At 36.8% G+C, this 14,416-nt stretch overlaps 1 protein-coding gene across 2 annotated transcripts; it reads right to left on the bottom strand.

Moving 5' to 3' along the window:
- Positions 1–3,057: 3,057 nt before the first annotated feature.
- Positions 3,058–5,804, bottom strand: Or7e176 (olfactory receptor family 7 subfamily E member 176). Of its 2 annotated transcripts, XM_039081897.1 has the most exons (2): positions 5,787–5,804; positions 3,058–4,050 (listed from the first exon to the last, which is right to left on the bottom strand). In XM_039081897.1, the coding sequence occupies exon 2, from the start codon at positions 3,982–3,984 to the stop codon at positions 3,058–3,060; it is 927 nt and encodes a 308-aa protein (XP_038937825.1). In that variant the 5' UTR covers positions 3,985–4,050; positions 5,787–5,804. The 2 variants fall into 2 exon arrangements, with proteins under 2 accessions (XP_038937825.1, NP_001000982.1); NM_001000982.1 differs by lacking the exon at positions 5,787–5,804 and having other exon boundaries at positions 3,058–4,026.
- Positions 5,805–14,416: the final 8,612 nt, after the last annotated feature.

Raw genomic sequence — 14,416 nt, 5'->3', positions numbered from 1 at the left:
TTCAGGTCTGATAGTATTCTTCACTAAACCCGTGTGGTCTGGGGCGGTTTATTTATTTATTTTTTTGGTTTGAGAATTTTAATGACTGCTTCTATTTCCTTAGGGTTTGTGGAACTGTTTAAATGGTTAAACTTTAAATTTTAGTCCCTCAAATGTGTCTAGAAAAATTTCCATTTTATCCAGATTTTCCAGTTTTGTTTAGTATAGGCTGTTGTAGTGGGGTTTGATAATTTTTTTGAATTTCCTCAGTTTATGTTGTTATGTCTCTCTTTATTTCTGATTTTGTTAATTTGGATACTGTCTGTGTGCCCTCCAGTTAGTTTGACTGAGCATTTACTGATTTTCTAAAGGAAGCAGCTCCTGGTTTTGTTGATTCTTTGTGTAGTTCTTTTATTTTCTACATGTTTGATTTCAGCAGAGTTTGATTATTTCCTGATGTTTACTCCTTTTGGTTACATTTGCTTCTTTTTCTAGAGCTTTCAGGTGTGCCGTCAAGCTGTTAGTTTATGTTTTCTCCAGTTTCTTTTTGGAGGCACTCAAAGCTATGAGTTTTCCTCTTAGCACTGTTTTCATTATGTCCCATAAATTTTGGTAAGTTGTGCCTTCATTTTCATTAACTTCTAAAAAGCTTTTAATTCTTTCTTTATTCCTTCCTTCACCAAGTTTTCATTGAGTAGAATGTTGTTCAACTTTCATGTGTATATGGGCTTCCTGTTTTTGTTGTTATTGAAGATCACCCTTAGTCTGTGGTGATCTGATAGGATGCATGGGATTATTTCATCTTCTTTTATCTGTTGAGGCCAGTTTTATGACTAATTATTTGATCAATTTTGGATAAGGTACCATGAGGTGCTGAGAAGAAGGTATATTCTTTTGTTGAGGATAAAAAGTTTGATAGGTAGTTGTTAAATTCATTTGGTTCATAATGTCTGCTTGTTTCACCATGTCTGCTTATAGATTCTAGTTAGGGAATTTCTAGGAGTTCAACACAGATCTTTTGCCATTGGTCTTAGTTACCCACCACAAGTGAATGATAAGGTGCTATTGCTGAAGACACCACACATTTTAGCTTCTAGCCATAGAGAAATTAATTTCAAAATGCCTGGGAACCTTTGTCATTGTTGCATAATTTTCAAAGTGTGCAAAGTTACTATTCGGGTTTCTGGGGTTAAAAGATATTAGAGATCTTACTCAGTACTGGACCTTACATACTCTCCTACCAACCTGTCAGGATGACATGTCCATTTGTGTAAGAGTGCTTTGACTTATCAGATGACCAACTGTTTTCTGACTAGATTTCAGTCCTTTTCCACAGATGGAATTTTATGTCCAATACCGTGAAACTGATCAAAAGTCCATGATCTCAAATGTTGTGATATCTGGTGTGGAAACGCCTTACTAAATTCTAAGTATTTGGTTTATACTCATAAGCCTTGACTCCTTTCAACATTTGGTAATAAATTGTCTTCTTCATGTGCTCAGCAGTCATTTCAAAGACCCACAACTGGTTAAAATGTTGAGAAAAGTGATCATAATTGTTCAGCATTAAATGGAATATTTTTATTAGTATTTATCACCTGTCAAAACTGAAAGAACACATTAGAAAAGGATACAAAAAAGAATAAAAAGGTGGAGGATGTGGAAACTGTTATGAAATGTTGTTTCCTGACATAGTAGGGCATGAAATCACATCCGTCCACTTGCAGCAGCTGTTGCTACCTGTACAAGACCTAAAGAATACAACTAGGACAGCCAAAATTGCTTCAAATGTGTAGGAGGTATTCCCAAATTCCCATCACTGATTGTGGAGCTCTTGGTAATTCTTAGCTGCTCAGAGCAGGAGAGTCCTTAGTCTTTGGAGATGTGGTTATTGGCATCTTTTCCACGCTCCAGTTGATAGAACCCTATACATTATATGGGCAGCACTAATGGGACTAAGAGTTATTTAAATAAAACAATAAGTTCATGTACTTCACATGTTAATATTTTAGGGAGCTGTTTGGGAAGACTTTAGGCAGGAAATGAAAGGTGCATAAGGTGGATATTACCATATTTCATTATATGCATGTGTGAAGTATGCAAATAATTAGAAAAGATGGCTCTGGATGTACTCATTGGGAGAATGTGCTGCTGCCTCATAGGCAAGAGAATCACAAGTTTTCCAAAGTTTTCATAAATAGACAGATACATCTAATAAGCATCTCCGATTATGAGATACATCAGCAGTATTTTGAAATTTATTTATTTTAAAAATTTTATTCAAATGTACATTACATGTGTATAGTTCTATCAGACATGTCATGCCCTCTTTCTTCCCATTCCATCCTATTAGTCTTCATTGTTCCACCAGAGATATTTGTTTATTCTTCACGTCATATACACATAGATGATTTTATGTCTCTGTACAAAATATAGTAAGCATGAATGAGAGAAAAATATTTGTGTTTTTGAAACTGGTATAATTCAATAAATATAATCTCCACCTGGATATATATTTTTTGCAAATGATACAACCTCATTCATCATGTCTGAAGAAGGTTTCATTATGCAAAAGAATTCACATAATCTTTACCCTGTTCTCTACTTTGAAAATATAGGTGCCTCTAAAATTTAGCTATTGTGATTAAAGCTGCAATTAAATTTATGGGAAATTGTTTCTGTGATATGTTGCATTGTAGTTCTTTGTATAAGTACCCAGGAGTAGTAGAGCTGGATCATAAAGAAGAACAGCTTTTAGTTTTTTTGAGTAAGGTTCTTATGACTTCAGTAGTTACAGGGACATTTTATATTTCCTTTTATTTTATATAAAAGAGAAATGCTCTCTTTCTCTGTATCTCTATTATAGTTTATTTTTATTTGTTTCCTTAAGCATGGGCAATGTGTCTGGGATGAAATGAAATGGTTGGTGAAGTTGAATTGTATTTATTAATTCAACAGAATGTATTCTCTTTCAATTTAATTAAAGTCAAACTAAAGATATATACATATAGGTATTAGTAGAGCAGAATGAAAGCCACAACACCAAAGAGGTTATATTTATATGGATAGATAGTTGGGTTAAGAACTCAAAATTAAAAAATGATGGAAGGCATTGTGCAATTTTGCTTTTTTCTGTAGTTTCCATAGGGCAGTTTTAATGTCCCTGTTCCTCAGGCTGTAGATGAAGGGATTAAGCATAGGTGTGACCACTGTGTACATCAGTGAAGCAACTTTACAGTTTTCAGAAGAGTTTGATGCAGTTGAACCAATGTATACTCCAATGGCTGTTCCATAAAATAAGCACACAACTGACAGGTGAGACACACAGGTAGAAAAGGCTTTATACTTTCCTTCTGTTGATGGAATTCTCAGGATGGAAGACACAATTTTATAGTATGAGAAAATAATTCCTGAGGTTGAAAATAAACCAAAAAAGACACCAATGAATCGTATAACTATGTTTTTGGTGAACATTTCAGAACACTTGAGATTAAGCAGTTGTGAAGGCTCACAAAAAAAGTTAGAGATTTCCATGTCATTGAAGTATGTAAATTGTAGCACAATCAAATTGTGCACCTGCGAATCCACAAGACTGGCCAATACAGATGCCAAAAGTAAGAGGGCACAGAGGTTAGGATTCATAATGATATTGTAATTCAGGGGGTGACAAATGGCCACAAACCTGTCATAGGCCATTACAGTCAGAAGCATGCTATCCATACATCCAAAAATTATGAACATGGACATCTGTGTTAGGCAGCCCGCATAGGAGATGACTCTGCTTTGAGTTCTAATATCCCAAATCATCTTTGGAACTGTAGTGGAGATCAAACAAATGTCAGACCAGGAAAGGTTGGAGAGAAAGAAATACATGGGGGTATGGAGATGGAAGTCAGAGCTCACAGCCAGAATAATGAGCAGATTTCCAAGCACTGTGACCATGTAGAATGATAAAAACAGTACAAAAAGGATAGGCTGCAGTTCTGGATTGTCTGAGAGGCTCATAAGCTGGAATTGTGAGACAACTGTTAGATTTTGTGCTTCTGTATTGTTCGGACACCTTTGGAAATACAAAATTTATTGGAAAAATACATGACACAAAGTATAATTATACTATAATCTCGGAAATAAAAGACATAATTAAAGGATGACAAAACCATTTATTTTAAATTCCAAGTTATTACAAGTAAAATGTTCTCACTTGAGATCCACAGTTTTCAATTTTATGACAAAATCAATCATCTACAACTCTACAGATGTGTTTCTGTAATATAATCTCCCTTCATACAGATATATTAGTGAGGAAGTAAACTTACCAGCATGTTAAAACCAAGGCTGTGAGGGATCAGAAGTTTAGGAAGATGATAAAATAAAGCAATCCTTTTTAGTGATACAGAGAAGGAAATAATATTTTTCACTTTCAAAAATCATTAATATTGCAGCAAAACCCAATCAAAGCAAAATGTATCCACTTTGCTGAAGTTGTTTATCACCTGTAGAAGTTCTCTGGTAGAATTTTTGGGGCTGGTTATGTATACTATCATATCATCTGCAAATAGTTATACCTTGACTTCTTTGCTAATGTGCATCCCCTTGGTCTTTTGTTGTCTTATTGCTCTAGCTATAACAAGGAGTTCTATGTTCATTAGATATGTGGAGAGTGGGCATCCTTTTATTGTCCCTGATTTTAGTGGGATTGCTTCAAGTATCTCTCCATTTAATTTGATATTGGCTATTGGATTAGTGTGAATTGCTTTTATTATGATTAAGTATGAGCCTTGACTTCCTGATCTCTCTAATATTTTTAACAAAGAGGGTTGTTGTATTTTTTCAAATGCTTTTCAGCATGTAAGGAGATGATCATGTGATGTTTTTTGTATTGTATAATGGATTACATTAATGCATTTTTATATACTGATCTAAACTTATATCCCTGGAATGAAGCATACTTGAATGCGATGAATTATGTTTTTAATGTGTTCTTGGATTCGGCTTGCAGTAATTTTATTGAGTATATTTGCATTGATATTCATTGGTCTGAAGTTCTCTTTCTTTGTTTGTTCCCCATGTGGTTTAGGTATCAGAGTAATGGGGCTACATAGAATGAATTATGTAGTGTTCCTTCTGTTTCTATTTTATGGAATAGTTTCAGAAATATTGCTATTTTGTCTTCTATGAAGGTACGGTAGAATTCTGCACTAAAGACATCTGGCCCTGGGATTTTTTTTTTTTTTTGGTAAGAAGATTTTCAATGACTTCTTCAGTTATCTTAGAGGATATGGGCTTGGTTAGCTAGTTTACCTGCTCTTGATTTAACTTTTGTATGTGGTATTTGTCTAGAAATCATCATTTTGATGTAGGTTTTTCCAGTTTTGTAGAGTATAAATTTTTTTTGTAGTAGGATCTGATGAATTTTTAAAATTTCCTTTGTTTCTCTTGTTGTTTCCCTGTTCAATTTTGATTTTCTTAATTTGGATACTGTCTCTGGGCCCTTTAGTTAGTTTGGCTAGGGGTTTATCTATCTTGTTGATTCTCAGCGTTTGTTTTTTTGATTATTTTTATAGTTCTCATTATTGCTATTTGGTTGATTTCAGCTCTGATTTCGATTATTTCCTGCCCTCTACTCCTCTTGGGTGTGTTTTTTTCTTTTTCTTCTAGAGCTCTCAGGTGTGCTGTTAAGTTGCTAGCATATAATCTCTCCAATTTCTTTACCATGGCACTTAGTGATATGAATTTTCACCAACAAAATGGCTGGATAAAATTAACTCAAATAAATCAGTAGTCTTCCTTTATACAAATAATAATGTGCTGAGAAAGAAAATAGGGAAATAACACCCTTCATAATAGTCACAAATAATATAGACCGTATTGGTGTAACCTTATCCAAAAAAGTGAAAGATCTGTATAATAAGGACTTCAAGACTCTCAAGAAGAAATTGAAGAAGATCTCAGAAAATGGAGAGATTTCCCATGCTCATGTATTGGCAGAATTGAAATGTAAAAATTGCCATCCTACCAAAAGCAACCTACAGATTCAACAAAATCCACATCAATATCCCAACACAGTTCTTCAAAGACATGAAAAGAGCAATTCTCAAATTCATCTGGAAAATTAAAAAACCCAGAGAAGCAGAAAAATTTTAACAATAAAAGAATATATGGGGGGAGGCACCCACTTCCACAACATCCAGAGGAAGCCTGACTCAAAGGTACTCAAACATGCCCAGGATCAGAGGTGAGGAGGCCACAACAACTGCCCCAACACACAGAATAACTGGCTCCCTCAGGATCCAGGGACACAGGAACCACTGACTAGCCAGGGACATGGGTTGCTTCCAGTCTGAAACTCTGCCCTAAGCAGACCTTGGTTGCTGGCTGTGCTCCCATTCCCACAACACCCAGAAGAAGTCTGACTCCCAGGTGCTCTAACAAGCCCAGGATCACAGATGAGAACACAACTGCTCCAACACTGGGAATAACTGGTTTCCCCAGGATTCAGAGATGCAAGAACCCCCATACCCAATGAGTGGCATGGGTTCCTTCCAATTTAAACCTGTACCGGGAGCAAACCTTGAGATCTGGATTTTCACTCACTCCTACAAAACCCAGTGGGAGCCTGAATCATAGATGCTCTGAAATTCCCAGGATTACAGGATCACAGTATCACAGGATCACAGTGGAAACTCAACACCCAGTAGATTGGGCAGAACCAAGAGCACTGGAGCTCTGACACATTCAACAACACAGTTGAGGCCATAACCTCTTTCCCACACCTAGCATAACTGGGACCTGAAAGGAACCAGAGAAACCCAAACACCTTCGAGACAGAGGCACTGGTTTCTTCCAGCTTGCACCTGTGCCCAGAGTAAACCAAGGATTCTGGCTCCCTATCCACTTCTGCAACACCCTAAGAAAGTTTGAATCCCTGGAGCCCTGACACAATAGGATCTCAGAAGATGGATTACACCAGAAAGTCAGGATCTCAGAGGTAACTTGACTTCCAGGAGCTCTAACAAACCAAGGATCAGAGGAGGGACAAACTCCATCCAGTCATTGACAGCAAGGGCAGGTGGAACTAGAGATAACAAGATGGTGAGAGGCAAGTGAAAAAAAGATAAGCAAAAGAAACCAAGGCTACTTGGCATCATCAATACCCAGTTCTTCCACTATAGCAAGTTCTGGATAACCTATCACACCAGATAAGCAGGATTTGAATTTAAAATCATATCTCAGGATGATAATAGAAGACTTTTCGAAGAACATAAACACCTCACTTATAGAAATATAGGAGAACACAGGAAAACAAGTAGAAGCCCTTAAAGAGGAAACACAAAAAAATTTAAAGAATTACAGGAAACCATAACCAAATAGGTGAAGGAATTGAACTAAACCCTCCAGAATTTAAAAATGGAAACAGAAACAATAAAGAAATCACAAATGGAGACAACCCTGGGGATAGAAATCCTAGGAAAGAGATCAGGAGTCATAGATGCATCGCCAACAGAATACCAGAGATAGCTGAGAGAATCTCAGGGGCAGAAGATACCATAGAAAATATTGACACAACAGTCAACAAAAATACAGAATGCAAAAAGCTCCTAATCCAAAATATCCAAGAAATCCAGGACATAATGAGAAGACCAAACATAAGGATAATAGGTATAGAAGAAAGTGAAGATTCCCAACTTAAAGGACCAGTAAATATCTTTAACATAATTATAGAAGAAAATTTCCGTAACCTAAAGAAAGAGATACCCATGAAAATACAAGAAGCCCACAGAACTCTAATGGGTCAGACCAGAAAAGAAACTCCTTCTCTCACATAACAATCAAAACACAAAATGCATAAAACAAAGAATATTAAAAGCAGTAAGGGAAAATGTCAAGTAACATATGAAGGCATAGCTATCAAAATTACATTAAACTTTTTACCAGAGACTATAAAAGCCAGAAGATTGTGGTCAGATGTCATACAGACCCAAAAATAACACAAATGCTAGCCCAGGCTACAATACCAAACAACCCTCTCAATTAACATAGATAAAGGAACCAATATATTTCATGAGAAAAACAAAATTGTACAATATCATCACACAAATCCAGTCCTATAAAAAACAACAGATGGAAAATTCCAACACAAGGAGAGAAACTAAATACTAGAAAAATCAAGAAAGTAATCTTCTAGCAACAAACCCAAAAGAAGATAGCCACACAAACATAATTCTACCTCTAACAACAAAAACAACAGAAAGTAGCAATCCCCTTTCTTTAATATCTTTTAACATGAATGGACTCAGTTCCCTAATAAAAAGACATAGACTAACATACTGGATACTTAAACAGGACCCGGCATTTTTCTGCATATAGGAAACAAACCTCAGTTACAATGACAGACACTACCTCAAAGTTAAAGGCTGGAAAAAATTCCAAGCAAATGGTTCCACGAAATAAGATGGAGTAGCAATTATAGTATCCAATAAAATAGACTTTACACCAAAATTATTCAAAATTTGGAGAAAGACACTACTTACTCATCAAAAGAAATATCCACAAAGAGAAACTCAATTCTGATCATTTAAGCCCCAAATGCAAGGGCATCCACATTTGTAAAAGAAACATAAATGAAGTTCAAAGCACACAACACCCCAGTTTCGCAAACATACAGGTCATTGAAACAGAAAGTAAACAGGGATGCAATGAAACTAGCAGAAGTTATGAACCAAATGGATTTAATAGATATCTATAGAACATTTCACCCTAAAACAACAGAATATACCTTCTTCTCAGCACCTTGTGGTACCTCCTCCAAAATTGACCACATAATTGGTCACAAAACATGCCTCAACAGATATAAGAATATTGAAATAATCTCGTGCTTCCTATCAGATCACCATAAAAATGGTCTTCAATAACAACAACGATAAAAAACAGAAAACAAACAAACAAACAAACAAACAAAAAACTCAGAAAGCCCATATGGAAGATGAACCGCACTCTACCCAATGATTACTTGGTCAAGGAAGCAAACAAAAAAATAAAGACTTTTTAGAAGTTAATGAAAATGAAGGGACAACATAGCACGACTTATGGAACACAATGAAAGGAGTGCTAAGCGGAAAACCTCATAACTCTGAGTGCCTCAAAAAGAAACTGGAGAGAGAATACACTAACAGCTTGACAGCAAATCCGATAGCTCTAGAACAAAAAGCAGCAAATGCACCTGCGAGGAGTAGACAGCAGGAAGTAATCAAACTCAGGGCTAAAAATGACCAAGTAGAAATAAAAAGAACTATACAAAGAATCAACAAAACAGAATCTGGTTCTTTGAGAAAATCAACAAGATAGATAAACCCATAGCCAGACTTAGCAGAGGACACAGAGAGAATAAATAAACAAAATAAACAAATAAAATCAGAAATGAAAAGAGACATAACAACAGAAACTGAGGAAATGAAAAAATAATCATCAGATCCTATTACAAAGGTCTATACTCAACAAAACTGAAAAATATGGATGAAATGGACAATTTTTAGACAGACCAGGTACCAAAGTGAAATCAGGACCAGAAAACCATCTAAACAGTCTCAAACTCATAAAGAAATAAAAGCAGTCATTAAATCTCCCAACCTAAAAAAGCCCTGCACCAGATGGCTTTAGTGTAGAATTATATCAGACATTGAAAGCAGGTCTAATACCAATACTCTTCAAAGAACTTCATAGAATAGAAACAGAAGGAATACTACCCAATTGTTCTTTGAAGCCCCAATTACTCTAATACCTAAGTCACACAAAAGCTACAAGAAAAGATAACTTCAGACCAATTATGCTAATGAATATTGATGCAAAAATACTTAATAAAGTTCTTGCAAACTGAATCTAAGAACACATCAAAATGATCTTTTGCCAAGTATGCATCAAATGAGGAATGCCAAGATGGTGCAATATCTGGAAATCCATCAACTAATCTACTATATAAACAAACAGAATGAAAAAAAAGTGATCATTTTATAAGATGCTGAGAAGTCATGTGACAAAATTCAACACCTCTTCATGATAAGAGTTGTGGAAAAATCAGGAATTCAAGGCACATACCTAAACATAATAAAAGCCATATACAGCAAACCAGTAGCCAACATCTAACTTAATGGAGAGAAATTTGAAACAATCCCACTAAAATCAGTGACAGGACAAGGCTGCTCACTGTCTTCCTACTTATTCAATATAGTTCTTGAGTCCTAGCCATAGAAATCTTGCAATAAAAGGAGTTCCAAAGGATACAAAATGGAAAAGAAGAAGTCAAAATATCACTATTTCAGACGAGAGGATCGTTTATTTAAGTGACTATAAAGTTCAACCAGAAAACTCCTAACCCTGAAATACTACTTCCGCACACTTGACTGGATATAAAATTAACTCAAACAAATCAGTAGCCCTCCTCTACTCAAAGGATAAACAGGCTGACAAAGTGTTTAGGAAAATGACACCCTTTACAATAGTCACAAATAATACAAAATACTTCGATGTGATTCTAACCAAGCAAGTGAAATATCTGTAAGACAAGAACTTCAAATCTTTGAAGAAAGAAATTGAAGAAGATCTCAGAAGGCAGAAAGATCTTCCATGCTCATGGATTGGCAGGATTAATATTGTAAAAATGGCCATTGTGCCCAACACAGATTCAATGCAATCCCCATTCCAATTCCAACTCAGTTCTTCTTAGAGTTAGAAAGAGCAATTTGCCAATTCATTTGGAATAACAAAAAACCCAGGATAGCAAAAACTATCTTCATCAATAAAAGAACTTATGGGGGAATCACCATCCCTTACCTAAAGGTGTATTATAGAGAAAAAGTGATAAAAATTGTATGGTATTGGTACAGAGTCAGGCAGGTAGATCAATGGAATAGAATTGAAGACCCAGAATGATGATTTTTTGATAGATACAAATTACCAATGTTAAATCAAGATCAAGTAAACATTATAAATATGCCTATAACCCCTAAGAAAATAGAAGCAGTCATGAAAAATCTCCAAAACCAAATATCCCATGGCCAGATTATCTTAGTACAGAATTTAGGCAGACTTTCAAAGAAGAGATAATACAAATATTACACAAACTATTCCACAAGATCGAAACAAAAGGAACACTGCCATGTTCCTTTTATGAAGCCACAGTCATCTTGATACCTAAACCACACAAAGATTCAACAAGAAAGAGAATTGCAAACCAATCTCCCTTATGAACATTGATGCAAAAATACTCAGTAAAATATTTGCAAACTGAATTCCAGAACACATCATAAACATCATCTTCCATAATCAAATAGACTTAATACCAGAGGTGCAGGGCTGGTATGACATGCGGAAATCCATAAATATAATCCACCATATAAACAAACTAAAAGAAAAAGTCCTATATGATCTGACTAGATGTTGAGAAACTTTTTGACAAAATTCATTGCCAAACTGCATGGAATTGGTACAGAGACAGGAAGGTAGACCAAGGGAATAGAATTGAAGACCCAGAGATGAACCCATACACTTATGATCACTTGATCTTTGACAAAGGAGCTATAACTATTCAATTGATAAAAGACAGCATTTTCAACAAATGGTCCTGGTTCATCTGGAGGTCAGCACGTATAGAGTGCAAATTGACCCATCCTAAAGACTTGTACAAAGTTCAAGTCCAAGTGGATCAACGACCTCCACATAAAACTAGATACAGTGAAACTTATAGAAGAGAAAGTGCAGAAAAGCCTTGAACACATAGGCAAAAGGGACAGTTTCCTGAGCTGAACACCAATGGTTTATTCTCTAAGATTAAGAATCAGCAAATGGGACCTCATAAACTTGCAAAGCTTCTCTCAGGAAAAGGACACTGTCATTAGGACAAAATGACAACCACCACATTGGGAAAAGATCTTTACTAATCCAAGGTCCAATGGAGGGCTAATATCTAATATACATAAGAACTCAAGAAGTTTGACTCCATAGAATCAAATAATCCTATTAAAAATGGGGTACGGAGTTAAACAAAAAGTTCTCAGCTGAGGAATATCGAATGGCCGAGAAGCACCTAAAGCAATGTTCAGCATCTGTAGGTTGATGTCAAGGTGATAAATGATTGGACAGTAGAGAGTAGGGTGGGGACAAAGTTTTTGTAAGGTGAGAGGGAAGAGAAAGGATGGGATGAAGATGTAGTCTACAGAGGATGATGGTTCAGATTTAGGTGAACTAGATCTATTTTATCTTGTCTAGGTACGCGGTTTATATCTTTATTTATTGGCAAAGAATTTATTGAGTGTGTGAAAGAAATGACCGAGAGGCTGTTGGAGCCTGTGGATCTGATTCTGTTTCTCATGCAGAGTGAGAGTATGCAGGGCCAGCAGAACGATATAGGTGTGTGTGTGTGTGTGGGGGGGGGGGCATGGTAACAGCCACCTAGGGGACCACGTAGGGGACCACACCAAGAGGGTAGCTAAAAGGGAGGCAGCCAGCAGCGGGCAGTTTGTGGACCACATGACAGAGCAAGCAGATCTTTCTTGTGGGAACTGATAGAAAACGTCCATTTTTAATCTTATCACAGATATCCTTAGTCCTCAGAGAAATGCGTATTAAAACAATCTTGAGATTCCACCTCATACCAGTCAGAATGGTTAAGATCAAAAACTCAGGTTACAGCATATGCTGCCAAGGATGTGGAGAAAGAGGAACACTTCTTCATTGTTGGTGGGATTGCAAGCTGGTAAACCTAGTCTGAAAGTCAGTCTGGCATCTGGCATTTCCTCAGAAAATTGGACATAGTAGTTCCTGAGGACCCAGCTATACTATTCCTGGGCATACACCCAAAAGATCCTCCAACATATAACAAGGACACATGCTCTACTGTGTTTATAGCAGCCTTATTTATAATAGCCAGAAGCTGTAAAGAACCCAGATGTTATTCAACAGAGGAATGGATACAGAAATGGGGTACATTTAAACAATGGTGTACTACTCAGCTATTAAAACCAACGACTTTATGAAATTCATAGACAAATGGATGAAACTAGAAAATACTAACCTGAATGACGTAACCCAGTCACAAAAGAACACACATGGTACGCACTCACTAATAAATGGATATTAGCACAAAGGCATGGAATACCTAAGAAAAAATTCACAGATCATATGAAGCCCATGAAGGAAGATGAAAATGTGCATGCCCCATCTGGGGATCCATCCCATGTGCAGCCACCAAACCCAGTCTGTATTGCTGATGCCGAGAAGTGCTTGCTGACAGAAGCCAGATATGTGTGTCTCCTGAGAGGCCACTGCCAGAGCTCTACTGATACAGATGAGGATGATTGGAGCTAACCATTGGACTGAAAAGGGGGACTCCAGTGGAGGAGTGAGAGAAAAGAATGAAGGAGGTGAAGGTTTTTACAATACCATAGGAAGAACAACGTCAACCAACCAGACCCCACCAGAGCTCCCAGGGACTAAACCATCAACCAGTGAGTACACATGAAGAGACCCATGGCTCCAGTTACATATGTAGTCGAGGATGGCATTGTCAAGACTTGGTCCTGTGAAGGCTTGTTTTCCCAATGTAGGGGAATGCCTGAGCATTGAACGGGGAGTGGCTAGGAGTGGAAACATCCTCACAGAACCAGGTCGAGGGGGGAGGTGGTACGTATAGAGGGGAGAGGAGAAATATTTGAAATGTAAATACATAAAATATCCAAGACAATAAATAAATAAATAAATAAAATTTATCACCCTTTATTATAAAAGTCTTGGAGAGATTCTGGATACAAGGCTCATAACTAAATATATTAATTCAATATACAACCATCCTCAGCACATATGTAGCAATTGTACATCTTGGTCTTCCTATGGGACTCCTCGAAGCCAGTGCAGTATCTGAGTTTGACTCTGTTCCCCATTTCTGGACCCTGTTCCTCTAACTGGGCTTCCTTGCCTAGCCACAATAGGAGAAGATGCACCTACCCTACTGCAATGTTGAAAGGCCAAGGTCGGTTGATACCCATGGGAGACCTTCCTTTTACTGAGTCGTTTTTGAGGAGAAAGTGGTGTTGGGAGTATGGCGGGGAGATGAGGTGAGAGGGAGGGTCCAGGAGGATAGGGGGAAGGGGAAGCTAAGATAAGGATATAAAGTAAATGAATTAATTAGTTAAAAAGATCAAACAATAGCAACAACTTCTATAGCAAGTGTATGAATTTTCTTGTTTCTACCCCTACCCCAAGTACTGCATTTACAGGGACATGCTCTCATTTTTACCAGTTTTCACTGGTCTTAGGTATTCAAACTCCAGGTCTCAAGCTGTACACTGAGCATTTTTCTCAGCCTCCTTTCAAAATTCTTGATTATTTTTGTCTTACTGAGCTTTTGACTGTATATTATGGTTTCTGGTTTTCTGTTTTTATGAGT

This window comes from Rattus norvegicus, chromosome 8 (assembly GCF_036323735.1).
Source record: "Rattus norvegicus strain BN/NHsdMcwi chromosome 8, GRCr8, whole genome shotgun sequence".
Classification (NCBI taxonomy): Eukaryota; Metazoa; Chordata; class Mammalia; order Rodentia; family Muridae; genus Rattus; species Rattus norvegicus.
This window is presented reverse-complemented; position numbering and strand designations above follow the sequence as displayed.

What these genes read in the sequence shown, in the direction of transcription:
- Or7e176 (XM_039081897.1), bottom strand. Translation starts at nt 3,984, where the DNA reads ATGAGCCTCTCAGACAATCCAGAACTGCAGCCTATCCTTTTTGTACTG.